The 19661-nt window shown below is 40.2% G+C and overlaps 2 protein-coding genes across 2 annotated transcripts in view; both read right to left on the bottom strand.

The window, feature by feature from the left end:
* Positions 1 to 2644: 2644 nt before the first annotated feature.
* Positions 2645 to 6860, bottom strand: LOC134790006 (uncharacterized). The gene is made up of 4 exons (XM_063760746.1): positions 6591 to 6860; positions 6123 to 6294; positions 5539 to 5686; positions 2645 to 5063 (listed from the first exon to the last, which is right to left on the bottom strand). The coding sequence occupies exons 1-4, from the start codon at positions 6697 to 6699 to the stop codon at positions 4494 to 4496; spliced, it is 999 nt and encodes a 332-aa protein (XP_063616816.1). The 5' UTR covers positions 6700 to 6860; the 3' UTR covers positions 2645 to 4493.
* A 4262-nt stretch (positions 6861 to 11122) lies between these two features.
* Positions 11123 to 19661, bottom strand: part of LOC134790030 (histone-lysine N-methyltransferase, H3 lysine-79 specific) — a 46780-nt gene continuing 38241 nt past the window's right edge. Inside the window, exons 12-17 of the mRNA XM_063760776.1 lie at positions 19002 to 19439; positions 18417 to 18677; positions 17596 to 17913; positions 16706 to 16901; positions 15465 to 15653; positions 11123 to 13158 (exon numbers count right to left, since the gene is read on the bottom strand). Of these exons, the coding sequence (XP_063616846.1) occupies positions 12740 to 13158; positions 15465 to 15653; positions 16706 to 16901; positions 17596 to 17913; positions 18417 to 18677; positions 19002 to 19439 (1821 nt within the window). The 3' untranslated portion in view covers positions 11123 to 12739. The remainder of the gene's footprint in view (positions 13159 to 15464; positions 15654 to 16705; positions 16902 to 17595; positions 17914 to 18416; positions 18678 to 19001; positions 19440 to 19661) is intronic.

Genomic DNA, 19661 nt, shown 5'->3' with positions numbered 1-19661 from the left:
GACGTGTTCCGAATTACCCCAGTTGACGGTACTCGCAAAGTAGGTATACTTAGAATCTTCGAGCAACACCGGGAAGGGAGACGGCATTCGTAGGTACATTTCCCCTCTGCCGAACCACCGGTACAACTATACCTATGGCGATGCGTGTAGTTACTCATCCGTACAGAAAAAGCGATCGAGGTTTGCAAGATTTGTCTTTGACGTGTGTCATTTTCTATGTATTTGTGTCGTCATTACAGATGTACTGAGTGAAAAGTGCAACTGTATGCACGTTTCCCCCCGCAAAAAATGGCAGAATGATTTGTAGGTACGATAAGCTATTGCTTGGGCTCCTCCCTTCCGACATGTTGGAAGCCGGTGTTGCTCGAAGCTTAGAATAGAATGTATATCGTTACCTACTTTATTAACTTGGGCGCGTAGCCAACGTGCCAATCGTTAACGCTCCGTAGCAAATCGTAGTCATCTCTCTCTATCACTCTTCCCCACTAGTGCGGCAGTGACAGTTGCGTTTCGTTAGCTACGGAGCGTTAACGATTGCACGTTGGCTACGCACCCTGAACACGAGCTTATCACATTTGCAATGTCAAATTGACTGTTAGGTACAGAGTCTCATTAGATTGACTGGCTATAATTGTAGGTAGTTAAATGGTAGCTACAATTTTACAACTTTATGGTTATAGAAATACAAATTGTGATGACGTTATTTTTGGAGGTATACAAATTTGAAGTAGGTACTTATTTTATATATGCCTACTAGTCCATATTTTTGAACTTTGAACGCTGTTAACTATATTTATGTATCAGTGCTAGCAGTAGTTTTACAATCTTGTAAGTGATATAGACGTTATATGTGTTTGTAGTGTAGCTATAGTAGTAGGTATGGGGCTATTCATAAATTACGTCATTTCAAATTAGGGGGGGGGGGTCTGGCCATCGGATGACGGTAGCATGAAGGAGGAAATGGGGTCATTTGAAGCATGATTTTTGGATGATTATAGGGGGGGGGGGTCCAAAATCGTCAAAAATCGATGACGTAATTTATGGACAGCCCCTATGCTAGAACCGTGCCTCGATAAATGTGCCGCAGTTATGTTAACTGTGACGCTAGTAAGTTTACATTAGACGTGCTATTCAGAGATGTGCTTGTAATAAGTAATTTACAAAAAAAATGAAAAATATATATGTTACACATAACTGGACGTCTTCTATTTTTTTGTTACAGTAGGTATCCTTCCTACCTTTGAAAGTTATGCAAACAATTTAGTCCTGTCTTATCATAATAGTGACTTCAAATTTAAAACAATTATCACAATAAGTACCTAAACCCTGTCTAAGCCAACTTTACCCACTTCGCAGTGACAAAGTATAACAGCAACAATACAACGTTAATATTTGACGTTTTTGATGTCGAGTTTTCATTTCAAAGCGACAAGGTTGTAAGTAGATTTATCTACTGAACATTTTATGGGCAGACCAGACTGTGCAGTCAGTTAACTATATGCAAACGTTCAACCAACAAAGTCTCCTGAGGGATCTAGCAAAGGCAAAAATTTATTGATATTGATAGACAAGACTAAGAAAAAAACGTAGTTCTGTAGTGACTTAAAGAAACATGGCGCTGTTACAGCGCCATGTTTTGTGGCCAGAGTTACCGCATAATGTACGAACAACGCCATCTATATCACCTGCCAAACTAGGGGCATTTGTCTTTATACATCTTACAGAATTATTGGAGTTATGATTATACCTAGGTATTTATTATCTATCCTAACACCTAATAATAGCAGGCCTCCGTCACACGCTCAAGGCCACGCGCTATATGCCTACCGCTCGGCGTATCGTCGACGATACAACCGACAGAGGGCCGCCGAACGCCCGCCTCAGCGCTCGCACCGCATTGCACCGCGCGTTTCCCGCGCTTATGCTTCGAAATGCCGAAACCACGTAATTATTGTGCAGTAGATGGGTGAAAAAGTAAAAAAAACAAAGGAAAAGCCTATAATAAAAATTCATTTTTTTATGGCGGGCTAAAGGTCCCACCTGAAAGTTTAATAATTATATTGAAGGGTTAGAAAAAGTACTTTTAATTAATTTTGACGACGTAATAATTAATCGGCCTGGTAGCACCGTATTACAACTTTTAAAAACCGTTGATTGTCCGTTGCTTTGCTCCTGAATATTTATTAAAATTATTTACGCGATTTAGGATATTTTCAACTACTTATAAAATTTTAATAACAGAGAATTCCGAGAAGTGAAAAAATTATAAATCATTATATTAAAACTAAAACATATTTGATTCGCAACATTCGTTTTATTACAATAATCATCATAGGTAGGGTAGCTACAACCCTAGCGCATTCTTACGAAGACGCGTTGGCACGTGACTCGAACGACGAGCAACACAGTCTCGACTCTTTGTGCGCGTACTTATGGTACATTTCTTCTTGTCCTGAGCAGCAGGTATTATTATTAAGGTTTTGTAGGCTATTATAGCGTAGGTATTTTTGCTTTTGTTTGGGAATGAAGTATCTGTTACGTAGTAACTATTTATTAATCTGTGATAATAGTGTGGTTCGCATTGTTTACACGTTAAAAGACCTAAATAAAAGTATGGTTATAAAACAAACTTATTAGTATCTCATAAATATATATTCTTATTCCGTTACAAAGGTAAAAACACTTAAAAAGTATACATTTTTATTACATAAGTCAGATATAATTTAAGAATTTAATATAGGTATATATTATAAATATTATAATCGAAATTTGGCCGGGACTAAATACCATTCATATCATTCTACTGATTCTATTAAATCAGTAGTTCAGGTCACATTTTTCGTTGTACCTATGCTAATCAATATCAAATTGGTTCCTACCAAAATAGGCAATCTTTTAACCTTGAAACATCGAGATAAGCTAATTTTGTACCTACAGTTTCCTCGTCACACGTCACATAGTGATTAATTACTTATTATAAAAACGTTATATGAACGCAACAACATTGGTAATGTGAATCATTGCTATCAAATAATTGATTTCATATGAATTTTAGGTGCTATTCATTTAGATTGAACATTTTATCTGGTAGGCGTAAAGCAAGCAAACTCAACTCTCATACTTAATTCCACTTAAGATGAAAATGAAAGACCGCGCGCGAACATGCTTCTCCATACTACTAACGTCCCCACTTTTCTCTCTGGATATTAATATTTCGATCGAGTTTTTTATTTATTAAAAGGGATAAGATCTTTAAAAAATTGTATGGAATTTATATATCGCCCCTAATTCTTGAAATAACGAAGGGTATCCAGAAAAGAAAACAGGGACTACGTTTGGATGTAGAGGCTGTCGTCTACTATCCTCTTAATCGATCTCAATGGGTCCATGGCTACTAGTTACTAGGTACTAAAAAACGCGCTTTCGTTATAAATTTTCCTCCACTGGCATGATATGATTCGACCGGCTCGACCGCGAATATCAAAAATATATACAAGGAAAAAGTTACTTGGAGAAAACTGTAAGGACTTGAGATAAGTTAATTTGTATAGTTTAAAGTTAAACTATGTAAGTATAGATTATTAAGTCTTATATACATTGCAGACCAACTGTTACGACATTTTTAGTTGGAATTATGGACGTAATGATGATAGTCTGTGCTGAAAGAGAAGAGTCGTGAAATGTATGGGATCCAATACATTCTACGGCTCTTCTTTATCCGCACTGACTCTAATAATGGTGATTTTACAGCACAATGTGACAAATCGTTAACAACGTCAGATTATTTGAATGAAGGTTTCACAATTAGTACTAAACTTGACAATCATTGTGGTTTTATCATAAATTAAGGAGCACTGAGTAGTCAATACAAACTAAAACTTAAAGTAAACTGTGATATAGTCGTGTATTTTAACAAGCGAATGTGCTCTGAGCGTGACAATACTAATATTGTAATGAAGAATAAGGATAAATTGTTATAACAAAGAGGTAGAAACAAAATAAACCTAGATTACGACAAAATTGACATACAACTTGTATGAATAACAAGTGTTTGATAAATGCCTCGTGTTTAATACTTTCTACTATTAGTTAATGTCGATTTAATAGAGCAGGCAGCACGTTATACACTAATGTGTTCTGGTTACATTGACTAGAATACTGAACATTTCTACTTTCCTTTCTGAACTAAACATTCCTAACAAGTTCCTCGGTAATACGTGTACAATTATAGGCCCTCACTTAGTAATATTGCTATATCATATGATATACAAGTAAGATACAAATTTTATATAAAAATACCAATGATCAATTTTTAGATGAATACGAACAAAGCTCGTCTATTGTATCATACAATCTTCTATTATACAAATATCACAAATCTGGCAAAATCTTCTTAGCATTTAAAACCCTATATACAATCTCTACACCGACAAAAGCTTGCGTGCCGTAATTTAACTAGGTGGGGTACGTGGGACGTCAGTATTATAAATAGACTAAAATTGAATAAGATCTTCGGATTCCTGCGATCGCCTACTGTCGCTGTTCACATGTGGCGCGGGCTTGGGCGAGGTCTTCCGGCGCGGCGGCACGGGCGCGTCGCCGAGGATGCCCGCCGTGCCCCGCAGGCGCCCGCTGGCCGCCAGCGCCTGCACGTCGGCGTCCAGCTCGCGCCGAGGGGGGCCCAGGGGGCATAGCCGGTTCCGCGCCGGCGGACTCGGCGCGCAACTCACGCTCAACTTACCGCTGTCGAATATCGACCCCTCCATAGACTCGATGTGACTTTTGAACATCGCGGACGTTTTGCTCCTTTCCAGGGAGAAAATTTTCGTATCACCTTTGTCTTCGTCACTAGTTTCTTTGGTGTAAAAAGTGGACTTGTTCGTGCGTGCGTGTCTGTGCGCGTTCGCGTCGGACTTACTCCGCTCGAGCGTGAACGGGCTGCTGGTGTGCAGGTGGCAGCTGAAGGAGCTGGTGTTGACGGTGCAGGCGGGCGCCGTGGAGAAGGGCACGGCCGGCGCCCAGAGACACGCGCCCTCGTTGCGCGGCACTAGTAGCAGAGGATCCTAAATATTTGGAAAACAGTTATATGGTGCAATCACAGGTTGTCTAAACCCAAATTAATTTCTCGCAGATTCGTCACGTGTTTAGTGGAAAGTTTATAGAACTTATTATGTTTGCCGAGCCGCCACTCCTAAGTGCTATACTTTTTTACCGAAAATTTAGTGTTTTACTTTTTTGGGGATGTTTATTTATTAGGAGGAGTTAACTTGGTTTGCTTTTTATTTCAAGTGCTCTTAGATACAAGTAACTGTTTACTTAGTTAAAAAAATTGGACAGGTGGTATTCCACCAGTCCAATTTTTGTCTCTCCCTCTCATTTAGCAAAATGTGAGACGCAATTCACACTGGATAAAGATATTGGACAGATGGAATACCACCTTTAGGTATTGTTATCAAATGTTGCAGGGTACACAGTTTAATTTTGGAAACAGCTCAGGAGTATAGCATAGAGTTACATAAAAATAAAATGAAGTCTAACCTTGCCAGTAATAGAGTATATTTTGGACTGCAGCGTGTGCAGGCGCTCCCGCAGGTACTCGTAGGAGCACTCACGCAGCTTGATGACCCACTGCACGACGTTGTCCTCGGCGCGCGCCGCGAACACGTGACGCTTCTCTGGCTCGTCACTGCAAATTAGGACAGAATTTATTTTAAAGAGGCTGGAGAGAATCATACTGTCTTCGTCTTACGCTAGTACTAGCATCCAAAAAAAGGGATAAGTATAGTTTTTTCTTTCTTATTTACTGACAAATTGGGTTTGCCAGACTATATGTAACTATCCAGCATACACTTTTGAGAAGAACAGTCAGAAATTGGGTCTATGAATCTTAATCATTATTTGAGAAGCTCGAAGAGAATATTTAAAATGGCTTATTATTAACCGGGCAACTAAAATATTAAATAGGTACTTTCATTGGGCATATAATAATTAAAGCTGTAACAGAATTAAAATACAACTAATATTGATATATTTCAAGGCTCCGTTTTTGTTTATTTTTTTAAACTACCCAAATTCGATTAAATAGGTGACCGGTTAAATACGTGCCATTTAAAATTACTTACATAAAGGATATGGAAAATGAAAATGATATATTTGGCCCATGCTCCATCTGAATAGACGAGTTCTCCATAACAAAGACACCAGCGGGATTCTTTGTATCAAACTTGCCCATCTCACTTATTTTGAAGTAGAACAAGTAATTGTTGATGAGCCGAAACCACCTCTCCTTGAACACTGAAAGATTGATTAATGAGTCTAATTACTAAAACAAAGAATATTATCGACTACTAAAAGGATATTATTTTTTAATTATTTTTGGTTTTATTTTGAAGATACAAACAAATACGATGCCACCTTATGATGGCTTACGATGTCACCTGGAAATGGTTAATTAGAGATTGTGCTTGCAAAACCATATTGCAAGTTGTTGTCTCTCAAAATAACTTTTTAACACAGATGGTAACATTGACAACGGAAATTTGTCCTGGCGTACTAGGAGAAGATCCTAGTAAAATAAGTAGCATCTTTACCTGCTTGATTGCGATAACCCCCATTGGAGACCTTTTTGTAGTTTAATCTCCCCTCAATAACACAAGGCTGGTCGCTCAAGTGAGCGAGCTCACGGACGTTGCATTTCATGAGGACACGCAATAGAACACCACTCTCAGCTATAAAGTTACCCTTCTAATACTATTTTCATTTTATTTGAGAAATTCCAGTATTATTGTAATTCAGAAAAAGCATTTAGACTGTGTTTTACATATTTTTCTCAATTTTAGTATTTTTTTTAGATGATATTGTCCTCTCCTCTGAAATGAGATGAGTTTGATTTGACATTGACAACATAATGACAGTGACATGAGACGTGCAGTGTTGACATGTTTTATTTACAAAAAAGTAAACACATTTTTATTTTAAGTTATTAACAGACGGTCGAACATGACTAGATATAGTCCGGGTTGAAACCAAGTTGAAACAGTCAAGCCTGGTCAAGCCACAGAATCTAAAGGCCCGTCCAGATGGGACGATCAAACTGTCAATCTGATTAGAAATTAAATTGGCAATTTGTTTGTCAATATCATCTAGCGTCGAAGAGATCGGCGAGCCAATATCCTTGAATTTCTCTCTCTCTCTTTAAACAAAATGTGAGACGCAAATACACATTGGACCAAGATCAACCAAGATATTAGACGGATGGAATACCATCCTTAGCTACGGCAGCATTGTTAATATTGTTATCTGCTGTAGCGATTTTTCCATTTTGGTTTGTAGCCAAACACAGATGAGCCAAATTAAGTGGTTTAGTTTGACGTAAATCGATGTATTTTCTTTCTTTCAAAATAATGTGTAATATGGAGTCTTGCAAGTTCGCGCCTACTTTGATGCGGGCCAAAAAACGAGGAACAAGGCGCGAAGGCGTGAACAATCTGCGAAATCGGCGCCACATCGCCACACTTATCGACGTTCACGGTGGTTCACGGCTTCGCGCCGTGATTTGCGCATTGAGTGTGGAGGCCCCTTACGAGACAGGTTGTTTTACGGCAATTTAGTCTGTCAAGCCATTTTCGTCAGTAGAAGTAACGGCAAATTTAAAAGTTGTGGGCTCATCGTCCTATACATCGCGCCTTTTTCTACTGACAAACTTGTTTGACCGGCTATATTTATGTAGTTATCATGTACCACGTCTCGGAAGCCGGTGGTTTGGTTCTTACAATAATGTGAGCATCAATGCAATGAAAAACACAATGAGTATAATTATTAATTTATTTTAACTTTTAGTACAAAATAAAACTAGTACACAGGGATACATCTCAAACCTAGCATTTGCAATGTTGAATAGTCCGAGCCTTACCACAATAAGTCTTCTCATTTGTACTATTTTAGACACTATGACCTCACACAATACCTCATTTCCCCATCAAAAAATAAAACTTAGCTAATCCTGAATAATGTTATCACTCTCTGAGAGTATAATTGGTCAACACATGTTGACATAACACTAACTTATAAAGTATTCATCAAATACATAATTTTGAGGTTTGGAGCGGCATTAATGAGTTTTTTCAGGCACAATCAAACCAGTGCAGTCCAATACTCAAAATACAAAAAACGACTCCAGAAAAACAGATTATCATCAAATATTCTTCAGCTGCACTTGTAACGTGTAATATCATGAGAGTCGTTTCTGTATTACAAACATTAAATCTTGAAAATCTCATTCAATAAGCCCAATATCGTTCATGGTCTCTGATTATTATTATTACCATGTTACTATAATAATTAATTACCCATAACACTACAGAACAATGTTGTGCCAATTTTAATCTGTAACAATAAGTGCACATCCAATTGAATTCAATGAAGTAATAGAACAACTTCTTAATTTCGAAATAATTATGCGGTATAACATATACATATAAAAAAGGTTAGTTTTGCCAAGAGTGTTGTAACAAAAACTACCTATCCCATTGTTACATAAACTCGCAGAATTCTATCAAAATATTAGATTTATAAAATATTTCGCTTGATAGACATCATATCTTCCAGTACGGAATTCTTAATTCTAGAAGGCGGATTAGTCCAAGTGGGCGAAATTACTTAATTGTGTCTGTCCCTTTAGTTTGATCCATGGCTTGGCGCAAGTGAGAGCACGTCCACCGAACATCGTCCGCCGCGTGGCGCCGTGTAAAATGTTCGGTGCACGACTCTGAGCGGCTACCGCGAAAACCGAAATTCGCAAATTGCGGGGATCTTTCTCTTTTACTCCAATGAAGGCGTAATAAGAGTGACAGAGAAAAATGCCCCTAAATTGCGAACTTCGATTTTCGCGGTTATAGCCCTGAGCCGAAAAAGCAGTGTGGACGTGGCCTGTTCATAAACATTTAACTCGTGCAATATATACTTGTATTGTTCTTAAGAAAATACAAGATTAACACATTCAGTGCCAGCCCGAGCTACGCGCTACGAGCGTAGCCGATAACACGGGAAAAACCGTATGTAGCGAAAAGCGCCTACGAACAGTGAACTCCCCTAGGGAGTCACTGGCACTGAATGTGTTAAGATAGTCTACGAAGTATTTTTACTAGGAAAATATGTTTTTGATTTAATATCAGCAGAGAGATTCAATCAATTGTTAAAGTAAGTGAAGTGTTTATGAACAGGTACCTAGGGTTTGTAATTATAACTCAATACGTGCAACATTGCCTGGCATACACCGATTTTGTTTTTATAACAACCTGCAACTAGAAATCGCTCATATCTCCTATTTATTATTATGAAAATAGTTGTATATATTGTACACCTACATTAAAATTAGTGTCCGACCGAAGGTTCGGTTTCGGTTTCGGTTTCGGCCAGTTTCGGCCAAAAAATCATGTTTCGGCTGTAGTTTCGGTTTCGGCCAAAAAACGGCCGAACCTTTCGGCCGGGCCGAAACTTACGAAATAGTACTTCGGACAAAGACCAAAAGTTAGGGAATAAGTAGGACAACAATATTAATACCTGCATATACTGATTCATGTATAGGTACAGAAATTAATTGGTTTATTATAAAACACACTAATGAGGGCGCCATTGGACGGTCGACGCAGTTTTAAGAGGCTGTCAACACCTATAACGCGCACACTGTCTAATTGTATCGGAGTGAACGAGATAGCACTGTCGCACGTAGCCGTTGTCAGAGTATCAGGCCGCGTAGCCAAGATGCCAATCGCTAACGCTCCGTAGCGATCGAAACGCAACTGTCACTGTCGCACTAATATGGAAGAACGATAGAGAGACATAAACCTTTTCGTTGTCGAAGCGATAGCGATTGTAACCTTGGCTAGGCCGGTAGTTCGGCCCGAGTCGAACGATGTATTTTTCGCTCTTATTCACTTACTTAATCAGTCATTTTCTTATCTACCTCTAATGGCAAATTTTAAGCGAGGCTAAAGGCTACGCTCAACTAGTGCCGCAAAGTTGATTTTCTCAATAGTTAATATTTTGCGAGGCTGAACAGTTGACTATTGATTAAAACGAAGAAAAATGCTCGACGTTAGCCTCACTTTTTACCTCATATTACCATTGGTTTGTGTTCCACATGTCCTCTACTTCAGCTTAGCCTTTGGCCTCGCTGCGCCATGCTCGGCCTGTGGTCTCGCTTTTTAATACAATGGACAATGGTTGGAGTCTGTGCTCAACTACTTATCCTGAAGCCTGAAGCACGGCTTTGACTTCGCATGAAAGTTCGCCTCACTGGGGCACTTCGGACTTTTATGCCCAGGTGAAGATCGGTACCCGGACTTGCGATATTGTTAACAAAAAATTTCGCACTCGCTGCGCTCGCGTTTTTTTTGTTGACCATGTATCTACATGTTAGCTTGACTGGTGAATGAATAGAGTTAGACCAAGAAAATTCTTCCATGATTTTGATAGCATACGCAGTGCAACTATTAGTGCAAATGTTATTTATACGTCATAATTTCATAGAAGTTTTGACGTTTAAAATAACACTTGCACTGCGTGTGTTATCAAAATCGTTGCAGAATTATCTTGGTTTAACTCTAGTAATTTTCTTAAAAAACTGCTTAAGTAACATCAATTTCAAGGACATTGGGTGTTGACAGCGCCATAATATGTGTGTAAAAGCGGTTTTATGACATTTTTTCAACGATTTTAACAAGTCTACAAAAGTTTCGGTTTCTGTTTCGGTTTCGGCCGAAACTAGAGCCAAAGCCGAACATTCGGTTTCGGTTTCGGTTTCGGTTTCGGCGAAAAAACATGTTTCGGTCGGACACTAATTAAAATCAATTTGCTAGCCGTTCTATTCTTCGGGTTGTCCCAGAAATAAGTACAAGGTAAAAAAATATAATTCACCTAAATAATTAACTACTTTCCTAATACCCGATGATGGCAGTGAGTAGCTTTCTTTTATATACATTTCAGTTAAATATAACACCTTCCAATTCTATAATAACTTGCAATTAACATTAAAAAACGTTACAGCCATATGAAAAACCTATGTTATTAAAATGGTATAAAATCCATTTAGACAGATGCATTTTTAAACTATTAAAAAAAGAATGAACTTATGAAGAAATGAACACTTAGGTTTTTCCGCTTACTTCTGGGATTCCCTTACCTATTGAACAATATGGGTTTCGGAACGTTTTGTCTAATTGATACGTCTTTTTCGCGGCCTCTAAATCTAAATAATTACTAGTTTAGACTTTTCTAATTGAGTGTATAAAGTGGCAGTTCCTTGATAATGAAAAGCGAAATTCTTACGAGTTTCATAGCCCTGGCCGCGGCGTGTCTAAAACGTATAAGATTATTCTAGGAACAGAGATCAAAGATTGTTTGAATCCGATCCTGTGTAATAACGAAGTTATAGCTTGCTGTAACTTAAAAACATTGCTAAAACAATGTAGCCACGATCTGTAGAGCCGCATTTAAAAAATCAAACCTAATAAAATTGTGCGTTTCCATGCAAAATTAACAAAATCAAATTAAAATGTACATTTTATCTTACAAAAAATTAAATATTTTCTAAAAGACCACATGATTATTTGGCACTATACAATTTAGACGTACGTGATAATTCTAATAAGTAAGAAAAAATAAATAAAACAGCACCCTATAATGCTTAAACTGTTAAAAACATCGTATACATATACGTACACACATAATGAAAAGGACTAAAATCTTGCTGCCGGTCTATTACAGGTAATCATGTTTAGATCAATCTGATCCAGTTTCATATACAAACATCACAGTTATTATGTCAGGCCACCCATGCTAGTGTTAAGAAACTTTTGGCTGAAAGAGTACTTCATAATCCTATTTAAAAGCTAATACAAGCTAGTTTTTATTTTTAATAGCGCTGACATATAACTAATTTTCTAGTTGACCCGTACCGAGGTAATATAGAAAACTAATTCGCGTAAGTTATTGCTTATTTCTTTGTAGATTAAATAAAAAATGAACGTCGTCGCAGTGTAATAAATAACATTACGAACGCGGCTAAGGCAACAACTGCAGTTTCAGTCAGTAATTTGGCGCCAGTCAGTTGTCAGTATTACAGGCATCAAACGAGACTACACAATGATCCTTCACATACATCACTTACAATAGTCTACGTTCATTATATGTACAACTCGCTATCGATACACACTATTTCTTAAGATTCCCCAAAGAAATGATTAACATTATTCAGACTGAGCCATCCGTAACGTCAAAAAATAAAACTCATAAAACAACAAACATTCATCGAATGACCGGCGAAAGAACGACCGCCGCATCACTAGCGAACCACGTATTTCAGAATCTAGGACCTAAATGAACACATGAAATACGATCCGTCGAGGTGCCGTCGACCTACGAAGCGCCCGAATGGAACGGCCGCGTAAACTTATAATTATCATAATTACAATTCTTAAACATAAGATAAACTCAATAATATACATAATTACATTATAATATATTCGAAAATATAACAAAAAAAACCGTCACGGTCGGCACGAAAGCGGCCGACCTCGGGCGCCGGGCGAAAAGCGCTCGCGACTCGCGGGGCACTATTTACATAGATCCGCCGCGTCCTCTCTCGTCGGCGGCGGTCCGATAGAAATTACTCTAGGGCGGGCCCTGACGGGCACGGGTGGACGAAGCGGCACTCCAGGCAGCGCTAGGTGCGCGGCCGTCACATCGCCGGCCGCTCCCAGTCCACGGCGGCGGGCGGCGGCGCGCCCGACCACGCGTCCCAGCGCTCGCGTCGGAAGAAGCGCTTCTTGAAGTGGTGCGCCTGCGCCTGCGCCTGCGCGTGCTGGTGCTGGTGCTGGTGCTGGTGCTGGTGCTGGTGCGGCGGCCCCGGCGAGGCGGCGCGCGCGGCCGGCGCCGGCGCGGCCCCCGGCGCCGCGCGCGCGCCCGGCGTCGGCCCCGACACGCCGGCCCGCGTGTCGCCGTGCCCGATGCCGGAGTCGGGCGACGTGTTGTAGGCCTCGTCCGACCGCCGCCGCTTATCGTCAATCGCGGTGGACGCGAACGATATTATCTGGTCGAAGCGAAAGTCTATCCGGTCCTGCCACTTGCTCTCCTCGACTTCCTCGCCGCCTTCGCCTTCTGAAAAAAATAGCAAATAAGAATTTCCCTATGACAATACGATAGTCTAACCTGTTCACTTTAAAAAACTGCAAATGAATGTACAGGTTAGCCGTTAGGCACACGAATACTAGAGGTCAAAACAAAATTTTTGTTCCGCAGTTCCTAAAAAAAAATCCCTTAGGAGGAGAGTCATTGTTTTTTTGTATGGGATTTTTTTTTTTCAGAAACCTATCGTGTGTGGTATCATATGAAAGGACTTTTTGAGGCGATTCTAAAAATATACCACATCATTACATTTCAGCCATTTTAAAAAAAAAACAAAAATAATTTTCAAAATATACCAAGTCTGGGTTTCCTCCAGATACGATTAATCTGATATTTTTTGTACAATATCCCGCAAATGATACGTGATATCCTCATATCTAACCCTAATAAAGCAATTTTGAAAATAATTTCATTAAGTATTTTTTTTTAATTTTACTAAGTGATACAGTCCTACTTCTACCTATTTTACGAGACTTAATGGAACTGTACTGCAGATATGGTGTATATTAATCATAAAATGATACGTAATGTCCTTATATTCAACGGGGAATACCTCTTTAACCCTTTTACTGCGCCTTTTCATCAGCTGGTATAGTTTTGTATGAAAAACTAACCTTTGACTTTAACCTTTTTTGTGTTTTGACCTCTAGTATACGTGTGCCAAATGGCTAACCTGTACATCGATTTGCAGTTTTTCTATGAAATTCGGGTCGTACGGCTGCCGCTACGAGCGTTGGTAGACTTTTCTTATACCTTGTATTAAATAAAAACCGGTCAAGTGCGAGTTCGTTTAACTCGCGTACTGAGGGTTCCGTACAAACTTTAAATTTTTTCATGTAACTATTTTCACGAAAGACTTTTGACCAGAAGTATACTAAGAGTAATTATGTACAGTGCCATCTATTGGCGCCATTTATTATTATTTATTATTATTTTAAAGAAGGTGTTTTTAGTGTAATCTCATAGATATTTCAAGTATAATAAACAGCAAAGGGGGTTAAATTGTAAATGAAATTAGAAAATATGTTAGATAATTAAAAAAAGTTTTCAATATAGAGATGTGATTATATTTTTCCTGTAATATTTATAAGAATGATATGCCACTCGACCTAGTAACTAGACTTTGAAATTTCTTTATATTGGGCATTTTCCATTATTAAAAAATATAAAATAAAAATACACTTCTAAAATGTGTTTTACCACCACCATAAGGGGTTCCTTTTGTACCTTTTTGGTACAGAACCCTAAAAACGATAAGAAGGCTGGTGCCCTTTCAAATACAAATATACATCTTCTACTAACACATTCTACAATCGTGTATCCTAAAATAGACTAAAAGTCCGCAGCAAGCTCGGTTCTCCATACCAACATAGTTACACTCTCATTTTAAAACGATTAGCTAGATTGCTCTAAAACTTTGTACTTACAATAGGATAAGGTACCTTTATCTATGCCTGTAATTAGTTTATGTAGTTTCAGTTAACAAAATACAGCGAATTTATGTTTTTCATACGAAGCTTGTTATTGTTCTATTTCGTTTGTTCATGTCATTACATGAGGTATATCTAGTTCTATAATAAATTTATACAGCTCCAATTTATAAAACAAACGAAATACACTAGTAATACAATGGTATGTGCATAGTTTTATTACAATCCAACACGTAATTTTAAATGAGAACCAAATTCCGTTTGTATGGGAAGGTGAAATTCGGCCGTGCTTGCTGCGGACTCTTAAATAGGATCAAACAAAAAGAAAGAAAGTACCGTTCGAGTAAACTCTCGACTTATTACGAACATCTTGCAATAGGGTATTATACTGTATTTGAAATAAATTATTTTACACCATGCATGAAATATAGCACCAGATAATTATTAGAAAAACACAGATAGAAGTTATTTTTAAACACACGTTCTATTTAATCGGATAGAAATATAAAAAGGTGAGTTGACCGTGACGTCACGATTCACGATGTAATGTTTCATATTAATTCCATATTAGCAAATCGTTTTGACAGTTCTAAAAAACTGATTTGACTAGTAGGAAAATACCTTATTATAGCCCCCTTTAACCCTAAAAGCTTCCTAAATTACCCAATTATTTAACGAAAATACTCTTATTCTTTAGATAGCTGAAACCTAATTTTCTTTCACTCAAAAAACTGTTCATAGTTTCATAGGAGTATGACGTTTACACTCATGTTTACACTCTGTCACTATAATATCTATGCAGAGTTATCAGAAGCCGCCTCCAGCAGCAATAAATATGAGGGTACGTACCGTTGGGCCTCGACGCGTCGGGCAACTCGTCTACGAGCGGCGTGGAGGTGTTGGAGTGCGGGTCGGGCGGCGGCGAGCGGCGGCGCTCGTCGTCGGGCCCGGCGGGCGGCCCGCCGCCGCCGCCGCCGCCGTTGCGCCCGCGCCAGTACTCCGACGCCAGGACGCGCGCTTGCAGGCACGCCGCTAGACCTGTCGACCGTTTAACATGAGCCGGCGTCGTCTTGGTGTCGCCAGATGTCCACTCAAATTTATGATAAGGCTCGCGAAAGTCGATTGTGAACGAATCTATAAATAATTTGGATTACACCAATTTTTTCCGGCCTTCATGAAATTTGAGCGAAAATCTTGTGAAAATTATGATGTTTTATAATGTGTAATAGCAATCCGATGTAAGCAACAAAATGAAAACTATAGCTTTACTGCCATTTATATTATAATATAATATAGCGTTAATGTTGGTAAATAGAAGTATGTTAAACATCTAACCGGGGCATGAGTTACTATAAAGCAGTTGTGAAATATGAATGCTGCGCATGCATGAGCAAAACATTAAAAATACCATTTATCCTCAACATAGCACAACAACAAAAAACCAGTAGATGAATAAACTTTACAAAACCTTAAAACCAAAGAAACTTAAGAAACTCAATACGACAGAGAAGTAAAAAAAGATAAGGTTGCATCCACCTATCAGTCTTCCACCCTTTTGCATGCTAATAACTGATCAAGTCTACGTTTATGGATTAGATATAAAATTAATCGTTCAGGCGTCGCCAAACTGCGCCCATATCCATATTGTACAACTCGTATGTACAGGCGCTAATATACACAAATGATCGTTAGCAAACGCCCGGACGAGACCATAAAGTCCGATTTATATCTCAAAGACTGAAATTACATAAATACTTGGAAATTGCAATTACTTTGGAATGAAAATTAGCATAGTGTCATTTCAGTCTCTGGGATCTGAAAACGAACTGAAAAAAGGGTAGAGTTCCCAACCTTTTTGCGACGAGCCTCCCGAAATGGTAAATACGCTTTTCATGACCAAAAACAAACATTTAATGCGTTTTTTTAGTAAATAGTTAAAAACGCTTTGCGTGACTAAATATAAAGATATCACGCTCTATATTTTATTTCAATCATACCCCATGCCTCTGTTGCCATCTTGCTACTGCAGCGTAGGGAGGCTCGCCCCTCGGGTGGGGAAGTCCCGGTAGCGTGTAGCGTGAGATAGTGACCTTCGAGCGGCTGGTGCGGCGGGTCCTGGTAGCGCGCGGACATGTGCACGGCGGCGTTGATGATGCTCTGGTTGGAGATCTCGAGCGTGCGCTCGATCTCGCCGTTGACCAGGTCGCCGATGGTGCGCGCAGGCGCCGGCGCGGCCAGGCGCTCCTGCGACAGATGACGCCGCAATGCTAGCTTCGCTGGCGATACCTGTGTAGTGTGGCGGTACCCGCGTACGGGACGAGAGGTTCTTTAATCGAGCCTTATAGCGACTAGTCGAGGGGCATGGACTTTCGTCAGATTATGAGACAGTTCGATCGGTTAGCGGAGTAGCATGGGGATGTTAGAGATAGTGGGAGCGTGATTAGCACAAACATATATCTAAGTAGAACACCCATACGCACATATGTTCTCCAAAACACATAGGGTTGTCCAATTCTAATCTTTTCTGAAGATGGAAGAAGAGTACGTAAGGTATAAAAGTTTATCTAAATGTTAAATTTTTGCCTAAAAATTATTATTCATTGGTTCGTCTAGATTCGAATTGATAACAGAAGGCATAACGTGGCCGCGTCTATTCCGCGATAAAAATGGGAAGAACATCCATCCATTAATTTGATATAAATATACTTGCGAAGTAAGAATAAAGACGAACAGTTTACTCCATCATTATAAAAGTACAAATATAACAATTATAACGAAATAAACGCGACCAGTCAGTCTGTCTCGATTATTATGGAAATGCTAAAGATGAGAATTGGATAACGACAAGACGTCGGTCTTTCGCTCGTGGCCGTAACGCCCTTGCCACATTTACGCACGCGAGTGAGGAATAAATTTCATGTCGCTGTATATCTATTTAGATACATGTGTGTGGCGATAGAAACAAGTGTGCGAGTGTTACCTGCGTGTAGTCGGGCTGGTGGCGCAGGTCGCGCTCGAGGTGCGCGCGGCGCTCGTACTGCGCGTGCGAGTAGCGCTCGCGGCGGTAGTCGCGCGAGCGCGGGAAGCCCGGCGCCGCCGCGGCCGCGCGCGAGTACCCGTGCGGGGAGTGCGGCGGGTGCGGCGCGTGCTGCGTGTGTTGCGAGTGCTGCGTGTGCTGCGAGTGTTGCGAGTGCTGCGAGTGCTGCTGCGGGTGGGGTTGCTGCGCCGGCTGCCGCACGTAGCCGTTACTATACGCGTGATTTGGAGTTGGCGGCTGCCGCGACGCTTTACGTTGCTCCTGGAATCAATTAAAGGGCGGTTAGATCGTACCCTACCTACATAGTTTCGGAACATCGATATCATGCAGCATTAAATTTTTGACGTTAATTTTGATTGTCGGCTTACTTGTATGTATACATCCATTTCCCAAAGCTGCATGATTCAATGAACAAATGAATTACATCTCGAGCCGTATCAATCAAGTTATACATAAATAAAAGGACAGATTTTGGCGTGGGTACACTTATAGCAGTTTTTATTGTCTTTGACTTTGTTCTATCAATTATTCAATCCGTTCAGGCCAGCTTGGTGAACCTATTTATAATGTGCGGGGTACCTACAATATGGCTTTTGGCAATTTTTGCTAATTTACTTTTGTATATATAAAACTGAATGTCTTTGAATAAAATAAAAAGAAACGCAGGCGAAGACAAATATAGACGACGCTTCTATTCTATAATAACCGTTCCAGTAAACCCGGCGCGCGCTGCGGACCTAATTAGGTGATGTTTAGAGTAATACCTGATCCTCATTGAGCACAGAGGTGATGATGCTCTTGAGGCGGTCCTCGAAGTTGATGACCTTGGGGGACTCCTGCACCTTGCCGACGACGTTGAGGGGCTTGCCGGGCTCGCGCGCGCGCGCGGCGCGGGGCGGCTGCGGCGGCGCGCGGTGCAGCGGCCGCGGCCGCGGGGACGCCGCGCCGCCGTCCCCGCCGCCGCCGCCGCCGCCGCCGCCGCGGTGCTCGTCGCGCAGGTACCCGTTCACGATCACGTTCGGCGTCTAACACATTGCAATGTTAATGTTAAAAGAGGATTAGAATAGGCCAGGTCTTGACGAAGTCCAACGACGCAATACATACAAAAAAGACCAAAACAAAGTAACAAATACTCATGCTTATGTCTTAAAGGTGAGATCATTATTATTACGCTCCCCTAACGTTTACACGTATCATCAGAAGCACTAGGCTAATTGAACATTCATTATTTATTCGACAAGTAACTTAAAGGACAAGACAAAGGAGCACTGCAAGATAGTCAGTTTGCTTGTAATTTGTCAATGAGCCATTAACAATAATTAAAAAGTCTGTGACATAAAATAATCTACCTTCTTGCCCGCCTCAATCTGCCGTCCGGTTTCCAGAATCTTCTGCGCCAGTAGCTCCGGGTTTTGCTCCTCAATCTTGCCCATGTCGGGCACGTCGGGCCACTCTTGCGAGCGCGAGCGGTGCTCTCGAGACTTGCGGGGTTTCGAGTTCACCGTATGGGGTTTCACAGTAGCAACGGGAACGGACGGCACGTTCACCTTCTGATGCTCGCTCGCTCTTTCCATTTGGATGATTTCTCCTTGTAAGTGCCCGACTTGAGCTTGTAACCTTTTCCGGTGTGCTAGCGTGGCCGTTATCTCTCTGAGTATGCAGTCGTGTGCTATGTTCTGAGTGATCTCGATGTCAGGCGGTATGTGACCTAATTGACGATACTTTTCTGTTATTTCAAATGTCCGTTGTTTAACGAGCATAGCCTGTTCCGCCTCTATGTTGTTCACCTGTAACAATAATAAGTAAATATAATTCCTCATTTTCTGAAGTACGAAGAAATAATAAAACACTGCAGTGATAAGAATTTAAACCACACTTGTAGTGCACGAAAATAAGATTGAATCCCTCAAAAGCTCGATTACATCCGCTGGACTCGAACCAGTGGGTTCGGTTTCAAAAAGGGTCGGTTAGTAGAGAGAAAAAAATCTACAACTGTAAAGTTGAACGAA

This window comes from Cydia splendana, chromosome 4 (assembly GCF_910591565.1).
Source record: "Cydia splendana chromosome 4, ilCydSple1.2, whole genome shotgun sequence".
In the NCBI taxonomy this organism is placed as follows: domain Eukaryota; kingdom Metazoa; phylum Arthropoda; class Insecta; order Lepidoptera; family Tortricidae; genus Cydia; species Cydia splendana.
This window is presented reverse-complemented; position numbering and strand designations above follow the sequence as displayed.